Source organism: Augochlora pura, chromosome 6 (genome assembly GCF_028453695.1).
Source record: "Augochlora pura isolate Apur16 chromosome 6, APUR_v2.2.1, whole genome shotgun sequence".
Taxonomy (NCBI): domain Eukaryota; kingdom Metazoa; phylum Arthropoda; class Insecta; order Hymenoptera; family Halictidae; genus Augochlora; species Augochlora pura.
Window position 1 is genome coordinate 7,800,533 of NC_135777.1, and position 10,162 is coordinate 7,810,694.

Sequence of the window (10,162 nt, forward strand, 5' to 3'; positions counted from 1 at the left end):
TGTATAATTTCCAAACACTCTGAATATTGACCTTCTAAAGCGAATAATAAATAATGCGAATTTACTAAGTTTGTTAAGTAGAAATAACTTTCATACTTATAGTAGAACGTTATATTTGTACTTATATTTCCATACAGTTCTGTGTATTAACACTATGTCGTCCGGCAACACCACAGTGGTGTAACGCGCAAAATATTGCTCAACGGCCGGCGACACCGCGTTGGTATCGTGCGCATGGTACCGCCAAATATGACATGGTGTTCTGTTGTTATTTTGTGTAAATAATAATATGTTACACACGTCAGCAAGTTTTTTGTTTTTATAAGTACTCGCGCCCTTTCACCATGGCAGATGAAAGAGAAGCTATAATTGTTGCGATGAATTCGATAAATTCATTCATTTGATGAATTCGATTAATACGATGGAAAAACCAATTACACAATAAAAAATATGAAAGTATAATGGACTGTACTAAATACATGAAGGAGGTGGATCAGGCAGACCAATTTCTGAGTTACTACTCTATATACAGAAAAAATATAAAATGATCAAAGAAGGTTTCTATATACCCCTGTCCATGTACCACAAAAGAACACTAGAATCTCCGATTTCATGATATTTTATTGAAAGTGTTTGAATCGTGGATAAAAGATCGTGCACCTGAGCAAACCTCGGAGGTTGCTGCTGCATCGCGTGCGTCCCATCACGATGCGATCGACAGACTTTCCGGTTAGCTAAAGCAACATCAGCCAATTCTCATTTCCGAAACTAACAAACGAAAACGCAAAAACTGCCACGCATGTTCCAAAAACAAAAAACAGAAAGACAACAATGTGCAAGTCTTGTGGAGTTGCGTTGTATCTTAGAAATTGTTTTGCATCGCATCATCTAAAAGAGAAATATTGAGTAATTACCAAAGAAAATATAAATAAAGAAATATGCAAATTAAACAAATTTTACATTTATTTACATCTGTATATTTTCGAAATTTCATGAAAATAAGGAGACAGGATTGAAAACTCCTGAGAACTAACGATAAGATTAGTAAAACTTGACAATTTATAATCTCCCGATAATCTTAAAAATGGCCGACGACAAGCGAAGTAATTTGAATTAGTGCTGTCGGCGCCAAGCGAAGAAAAGAAGACGTGCGGATAGCAAAGTGTTAAGAGTTATATTATCACTTACATATATACAGTTAACTAGGAAATGCCGTAACTGATTCTGTACATACTTTATTCTTTCTCAGATAATATGTTGCTTTTTCTGTTTTTAGTATTAACAATGAGGAATTGCATTGAAAGTCGTATAGTATTAATTTTAAGGAGAATGCTAATCTTAACATTGTTTACGGTGATAGTTGATAACAATTTCTCGACAAGTTAAAAGATCTTAAAATCTTGCAAACACGAGCAAAATTTTTCGATACGGTATTAGAGCTGCTATTTTATTTGAAGCCATGAATCTTGTTAAAGTAGACCTTTCGATGACTATTGCAATTTTTTCTACCTCTCTCGTGATAACGATTATAACATGATAACGATTTAAGATATATTGAGGAAAGAAGCACTAGATTTAACTGCAAAAGGTTTTGAATTATTTCATTTTATGAAAGTGGTTTATTGAAGGATAAACTTTAGGTTATTATGAAGCATGAAAATTCATTAAAGGTCTAGATATATACCAGTAATTAGTCTCGTTATGAGAAAATTTCAAACGGCATTTGATACTCTGATGCGTATATGACAAACATGTGAATGGGTTAGACCCATAGTGATTTTTTCCTCATTGTGAGAAACAAGGTATGTTTTTGTTTACTGACCAAGTTTATTGTTAAGACAATTTAGAGTTATGGTAATTTATAGCAATATAATATGTCTCACTTACTATTTTACCATTCTGGCATGTATATACATTCAACATTACATTTTCAAACAGAAGTCGAAATCATGGTAAATGTGTCTTATTCCACTATGATTTTAACATATACACACGTACAGTCAGTCCCATAAGTATTCGTACCCTCATTGCTTATAAGAGGTTGAAATCAAGGGACGCGTGTGAGATTTTGCAATAAACTTTTTATTATGAATGAACACATGCATAAAGTTTATTTATACCAAATTATAATAAAATTTATTAACTAATAACAAAAATATATTGATTTTACTCCTCATAGTACGTAATAACAGTACACAAAAGTATTCGTATCAGTGTAGATTTTGTCCAAAAATCGCATATTAGAATCGCTTTTTTACTTTTTATTAATTTTCTAGCATTTAGTGGGTCCACCTTTCTGCCTTATTATATTGTTTAATCGATTTGGCATACTTTCCACCAGTTTTAACGTAATATTTGGTTCAATACTATTCCAAACTTCCAAAATTTGTTTATTGAAAATTTCATGCTCGCGTAGTCTTTTATCTATCTCCGCCCATAAATTTTCTATAGGATTTGTATCTGGACTCTGAGGAGGTGTGTGTAAAAAATGAGAAACGTGAAAAAGTATCCACTCACGGACAATGTGAGCAGTATGCTTCGGGTCCTTGTCGCGTTGAAAATAGTAGTCATCTTCCAGACCAAGCTTAATCGCACTTGAGAGCAGATTTTCTTCGAGTATATTTTTATACTTTATCTTATCCAGAATTCCATTGATAAAGACAAGTTTACCCACTCCGGATGCCGCCATACAGCCTCACACCATCACGGAGCTTCCGCCGTGTTTTACATTTGGTTGCAAATTTTTTAATTCCAGTTTTGTATTAGGCTTTCTCCAAACTTTTCCTCTTCCGTCACAACCAAAAATATTAAATAAGATAATAAAAAGTTTATTGCAAAATTTTACATGCATTCCTTGATTTCACCAGATTTCTCTTATAAGCAATGAGGGTACGAATACTTATGGGACTGACTGTATGAATGAAAATTGTTTTCTACTGCTATATAGTTCAAAAATTGAATCATTAACTAGCTTTGTGGGAATAAGCATCTGATTCAAGTTGAAAATCTCACATGTTCTTAGCTCGAAGTTTTGGGAATACTATGCGGAACTGCAGCAAATAGAATCATTTCAGAAATTGACATTAACGTCGTTTAACACTAAACCTGCCATATCGGTTATTTTGATCTCATTCGTACTTTTAATTTTAAGATTGTTGACATTATAAAGACGCTTTTAAGGGGAATGGTTGAATATATTTCTTAATCCTAACGTACATTAAAATAAGATTGGCGAAATGTTTAAATAAATTCAGTCGTCCCGGTTTTATAAAATAACACATGCTAGTCACTCTTAATACTTGGTAGGTTTAGAATTAAGAGCTTCATTTAAATATCATTTCCTAAAATGATCTTTCGCGGGAATGCACAGGATACACAAGTAGTATTAGCAAACCACAGTAGGTGCCTACTGTACCTACAGTAGGTACCACGGTTTTGGGTGTGGTAATCGTGACATATTTTTATATGTTATTTTTAACATCGTTTTTTATGCCAAAGTTCCATTCAGACTTTTGTTAATCCTGATGAGTATTACACGTTGTAATAGAAAATAATGTAGCAGGCGAGGATGGGTTGAAAATAGAGTTCATCAAGGAGTTACTCGAGGAAACAGTGAAAGCTTGACATAGAGCAATGAACGGTTCACGGATGAACAGCAGGACGAAGAAAGAATTGAATCTGGCAAGAATATACCCGATTCATAAAGTGCGGGAGGAAAGTACGGCAGGGAACTATGGGGGGGGGGGGGGGGGTCCTATTGGACATAGGGTACAAGGTAATAATGAAAACAATAGGTAAGAGAATGAGAAAGTGGATTGAGAAGAACAACGAACTAGGTGAGGAACTGGAAGGATTTAGAGAGAAAAGAGGAACCAGAGATCAGCTATTTATGAATACTATGATAGGGAATAAATTGAAAAGGAAAGGAGGAAAGTTATACGTGGCATTTGTCGACTTTAAGGCTGCCTTTGACAAAATAGACAGAAATATACTGATAAGAAAAATCGAGGGGTTGAGACTCAGAGGAAAAATTGTGAGATGGATTGAAACGGCATATATAGGGAGACCTTAAACGAAGTGATAACGGCGAAGGGGTTATCGGAGAAATTTGTAACGGGGAAAGGAGTCAGGCAGAGGTGCCCCCTTAGCCCGACTCTCTTTAATGTGTATATAGACGTTTTGGAGAATGAGGTGAGGAGAAGGAATATAGGAGGTACAGTGATCGTTTGGAGAAAGGTTTTTGTCTTGAAGTTCGTTGACGATATTGTTCTACTTGCGGATGATGTTGAAGGACTGGGAGAAATGCTAAAATTGCTGGAAAGGTTCGCGGAAGAAAACAAAATGGAATTAAGTGAAAAGAAGACGAAAATAATGTTATTTGGAAGGGGGAGGTATAATTTTTATATATTCTGTACATTGGCAAAATAGAAAACAGTACATACCTTGAGAAGTGATGTTGAGGACAGTTCCGAAGTGCGCGGCCGGAAATTGGTCCGTGGTATAGGTGTTTATGATGACCAAAGACGTCAGCAGAAATACTATAATGCCTATTAGCCATCTTCGCAGCCGTAGCCGACTCTTATAAATCTTACTATCAAACTCGTAATTGAAAAGGCCACGCTGGTCATCTTGCACCTTCTCGCCACCGCGTAATAGTACCTAAACATAAAATATAATGATATTAATAATGTAAAGTACTGTGGAACCAAACCATTATTCAAAAATTATATATCATAGTCGATATATTGAAATCTGATATGGTAAAATTATAATTGAATGCACATTTCACTTCGCAGTCGAAGCCATTTTAATTCAAAATCCAAAGTATTTTTTCTGGCTTATAGAGTTTTCATTTTAAATATATTATATACATTTATATACATTAGGGAATTGAAGTTTGTGGCTCATGATACAGTTAACAGTCCTGAACAATTTTTTGAATATAAATCAATTTGATAAAATTTATTTTGAAACGTGGCATGACAATTTTTAGTGGTTCTTTAGAGTCACCAATCGACCGCAAAATGTAATAAAACAGGAACTTAACAAGAATTTCATCTTCGCATGTAAGACTTAATTGCGTAATTTGAAACATTCATATTACAGTGCCATGTGAACGCTTGTTTTCACGCAAAGGCCACTTTCGACGAATATTTTCAGGCAAATGCTTTACGACGCTCAAATAATATTCTTTATTGGCCGTTTGACAGTCCGGAAGTAATTCCGAATGAATAACATCACGATAATAAAAGAAACCAGTTAGCCTGACCATAATTCTTTAGTATCTTTGACGCAGCTTTTGGGTTTTTATTCAATTTTGAATGATTTTGATACTGTAAGGACCTTCGTCACGAGGAGTTTTCGTCAGTGTAAATGACCGGCGTACATGCAGTGTTTCACGCAACTTGCACACCTCTTTAACTTCCAAAGAACGTGTTGTACGAAAAAGTTTTCTATACAAAAGTTGCATTGCTTATACGTGTATATTATGTAGTGTATTTATTTTTTTCTAAGTGGATGCATATCTGAGATTTGGAGGTCAACTTTGTTTTTCCTTCAATGGAATACAGTGTCTTGTACGCCGAAATATGGAAGTGTCGAATATTGAGTAACAAAGTATTGACCTTCATTAGACCTAAACGCAATAATTAACGAGAAATTTCACTTCATTTCACAAAATCATCTTCATTTCCCTTTATGATGTATTTCACGAACGTAGGAGTCACTGAAAATTGGCACGAAAAATATTGTGAAAATTGGAAAAATTAAAACGAATTCTTTGCTCGACTGTTCTTTCCATTGTAAAAACTACAGCACATGTTTGAGGTCGACTGACACGAACAGCTGTTTTAAACGCAGCCGTTAATGGATCGCGATCATATTCTGCGTCACAATGGAGTATGGTAGTGTCTAGTTCATACAAAAAATTGTTTCGATACGTGCGTCGCAGAACTTTAGAATGAGAAATTCCCGGTACTTTATTACATAATGCATATGCACCTGCTGAAAGTTTCACCGAAATCGGTTATCGCAGCGACAAGAGACAGTCATTAAAAGATGATAAAATCACTGAGTTTCCCAGAGTTTTCGGCGAAGATTTTATTGTAGTACGCGTATAAGTCGCCGAGACCTGAAAAATGCGCTGTTTTAAATTTTAACTGTATGCTCAGAAAAAATAGTTGAAAGATGTGTTTTTTTGTTTCATTTTCCATTCCATCCAATTACAGTAATGTTTCGATTTCTGTCGCAATTTTTCGGTTCTACTCCTGTCGCGGTGCTATTCCTACGCCACTGTAATTTATCGATTTCTTCGCTACGCCGATGCCGAAGTTCGACGGAGTCGATGAACACGTGTGTCCTTTGACTCTAATTCCCGGAAGACAACTCATAATACTATAACAAAACTTTTTTAATTTTAAAATTTTAAAACTGAATTTCTTTTTAACATATTGCTGATAATTTTCTGATTAAAATGAGACTAAACATGACATAATTTTACCGTTTTCTTCAATAACCGTGACGTGTCACAAAGTTAAGATTTCTAAGAGAATTTCATAATAGCATTTCGAAAAAGCCTACAGGCAGAACGTGCCGTAAACCGGGATAATCCGAAGGATCATTCTGGTCGTGTACGCAACGGTACCGAAACCGTAGGAGGTTGACCTGGACGATTTCCCATAGCAAATTACCAATTTATTAATAATTAGCAATTAAACCATCTTTCTATGAATCTGCAAACCATTTTTTTCGTTATCGGTGCTGAGTTTCGACGAGCTCGTATCTAAACAGCTTCTCACTGTTCAACCATCCTTACTCCAAGGCCCCTTCAAATTCCAGGATTGATGGAAAAAATACAGTAAATTGTTCCGCCACACTTTCCGTCAAACGCGTAGAATTCTAAATGTCTCGAAATCGAAGCGATCTCAAAACCTACCGCATCGAAGTCGTCGCGATGCTTACAGTTCCTGTCGCGAATGCGTGTCCGATTGATTCACTTGCGGTCGCGACCTCGAAGCGATTTTCTATACTTACCGTCTCGAAATCGAGGGAATATTTGCACCTATCGTCTCGAAATCGAGTCAGTCTTTACATCTACTATCTCAAAATCGAAATTAATATCTATACTTTTCTCGAAATCGAAGCCATCTGAAAACCTACCGCGTCGAAGTCGTCGCGATGCTTACAGTTCCTGTCGCGATTGCGTGTCCGATTTGATTCAGTTTCTGTCGCCACCGTGTGGCCGATGGCGTGTAGAGAAGGCTACACTTGCTGTCGCTCGAATTACACAATACCATATATAGCATTGTCTTTAATACTTCTTTTTGACTTTAATACTTCTTTTATAATTACGAATCGGTTTTTTTAATGTTTTTTTCGTAAATAAAATAAAATACTTGATTCGTATAATGAATAAATACTGTGTAAAATATGTCGTGTTTGGTATCATTTTAATTGGAAAAATCTGACCAATATATTAAACAAATTTTCATGTATAAAAAATTGGAAATAAGAAAGTTAAGTAATCGTTTTTATGCTAGCGTTACAATGTATGTATTCATAGTAATCTACACCGGCATGCGGCGGCTGCCTCTCCAGGTTACAATGTAGTTTCGCTCGCCCCGAGTCTCGTTCCATCTCTTTCTTTTATGAGATGTCCCCAAATACAAAGGCGAGCCGCGACGATCGATAATCATGTCTTCGGATTCAGTTCGTGACGACTTTCGATTCCTACTTGGCGACAGGAACTGAATCATTACTGTACACGGGCTTGACCAAATTCATTAATCTCCTTTTGGAACAGTTATTTCATTTTTAAAAGATGTCCACACATGTTAGTTCACATTTTACATATCCCAACCGGTTACAACATTTGCAAACATTTTCCAGCACATTTTCTCGTAATGTGATCCTTTTGAACTAATGTTAGAAAAATTATTTTGTTTACGGTTGTATACTATTTCTTTATTGGGTTGGGTGGGGGGGGGGGGGGGGGGGTCTTAAAGTATTTGTGCACCTTTCGAAGCGGAATACCTCAAATAAATTTATAATTTGTTTCTTTTAAATATTCAATTACCTAAACTTCCGCAGTCTGTTAATGACATCAAAATTGCCTCTTCGTAATATTCCATTTCTATAAATATTTTTTTATATTTTTTATAATTTTCGAAATAGTCAAGGCACTCACGCCAAACATTTTAGATGTAAAAGGTGGACGATAAGTTAGTTACTATTTCGATGAAATGGCTTAATTATATCATAATTAAGCCATATCATTAAGGAAAAATATTATATGAATGGCATTAGATAGATTCATTCCTTATTTTGAATTAAATTCGGTTCAATCCTCGGAAAGTCGATCTTGACGCAGATACGTGCAAAGCGGACACTGGGTCAATTCGGACCCATAAAGAACTTTCTTACGGTATGTTTTTTTTTAAACTAACATTTATGTAGAGATTTTGTGAGACAACACACACATAAGTGGCAGGCAGTAGGGAATACATTGAGTTGCTCGTCAATAAAGTTGAGTGCGCGCCTAACTCGAATTAAGCTTCTTGTCGAAACAGTCGTTAGCTACAATGAACAAAGTTACATTAACAGCGTCAATTGTCGAATCTTTAAGTTTCAAGGGAATTAAAATTCTCTATAGGACCAAATGTTTCACAGGTCCAGCATGGACGCGCAGAGACCGTAATTGTGGTAATTTCGATTTGGATCAAAGAGATTCACTAGGAATACGTAAATAGTCGGATAAAAAATAGCTGAGTGTGTTCCCGGTCGCTTAAATCCTTTTGATTTACTTTCGAGGTTTGTGTTGTAGACCGGTTCATAATTCTAATAAAGATTGGTTGAATATGGCATCTGAAAATTGGCTACACAGCGAGTGTTCCGCTTATAAGGAATCGCGGCCCATCAGTTTTATATTCTACAGAAAAACTATCCATAGCAGGCAGTTCTCTGAAAAGCCATTACTTTACTAAAGTTTTATCTGTTTATTTCGTTATAACCTACAGCTGCATACAAATGTTAAACCATTATCGCATTCATAGATTTGTCTTTAGATAGAATTTTACCTTTCTTTATTTCCCTTTTTTCAAAATCGGATTTCTCTCTTTTTTGAAAACTCGTGAGAAGTAACGATTAGATTAGTAAAACTTGACAATTTATAATCTCCCGATAACGTTAAGAACGGCCGGCAACAAGCGAAGTGGTCTGAATTAGTGCTGTCGGCGCAGAGCGAAGTTGTAAGATACGCGCCGACGGCAGTGTTAATAAACTATTACTGTTATTGTCATCCTACGTTGTTTATGTCGTTTTTTATATTACCACGGAAGTTTCGTGGGATTTCCAAATAATAATTTGGAAACATAAATTTTTTAACATAAATAGGTTAATACTCCTATGTAAAGAATACTTAGATGCATCAGCTGATGACATTCATTAATCATTTAATTTTTCAGTCAAATTTTTATTGTTCCTTATAATTTGAACTATAACTTAATGATATCGTTACTCAAATGATTATAATCCTTTACTTTGAAAAATGTTTTGGTTAGTTTTTGTGCGTCCTTGCACACTGTGTAGCGTTCGACGGTAGATGGTTAAGAATCCAAGTTTTGATTGGTAATTAATGGTATTTACATTGGGCAATTTAAATTTTTATGGAGAACAAGTATTCGGGCCGGTGAATGCTACATCGAATAGACCAATGATGGTTTGTTTAAAGTGTTACGAGCCGAGGGCCACTGCACACGTGGCCGGAGGTAAATGAGTTTGTGCGGAAATTTGGGAGGAATTCGTGGACTGGCCGATGTCTCTTTCATCAACGGGTCGCCGCCTTAGTAGGAAATTGCGTGGACTGGCCGTTGCCTCTTTCATCAACGGGTCGCCACCTAGGTGTAGGGATATTTCACGGACTGAACGTTGCCTCTTTCATCAACGGGTCGCCGTCTAGGTGTAAAGGTAGGGTAGGTGTGGACTGGCCGTTGCCTCTTTCATCAACGGGTCGCCACCAGGTGTAAAGGTAAAAGGTTTCGTGGATTGGCCGATGCCTCTTTCATCACCGGGTCGCCACCTTAGTAAGGAATTCGTGGACTGGCCGTTGCCTCTTGCATCAACGGGTCGCCACCTGGGGGATAGGTTTGGTTCGCGGACTGGCCGT

General features: G+C 36.3%; 2 protein-coding genes across 2 annotated transcripts in view; both read right to left on the reverse strand.

Moving 5' to 3' along the window:
* Positions 1–10,162, reverse strand: part of LOC144471411 (uncharacterized) — a 120,104-nt gene that overhangs the window by 46,919 nt on the left and 63,023 nt on the right. The window lies entirely within an intron of this gene.
* Positions 2,221–10,162, reverse strand: part of LOC144471504 (uncharacterized) — a 26,266-nt gene continuing 18,324 nt past the window's right edge. The window contains exons 2-3 of the mRNA XM_078183607.1: positions 4,443–4,659; positions 2,221–2,786 (exon numbers count right to left, since the gene is read on the reverse strand). Of these exons, the coding sequence (XP_078039733.1) occupies positions 2,746–2,786; positions 4,443–4,659 (258 nt within the window). The 3' untranslated portion in view covers positions 2,221–2,745. The remainder of the gene's footprint in view (positions 2,787–4,442; positions 4,660–10,162) is intronic.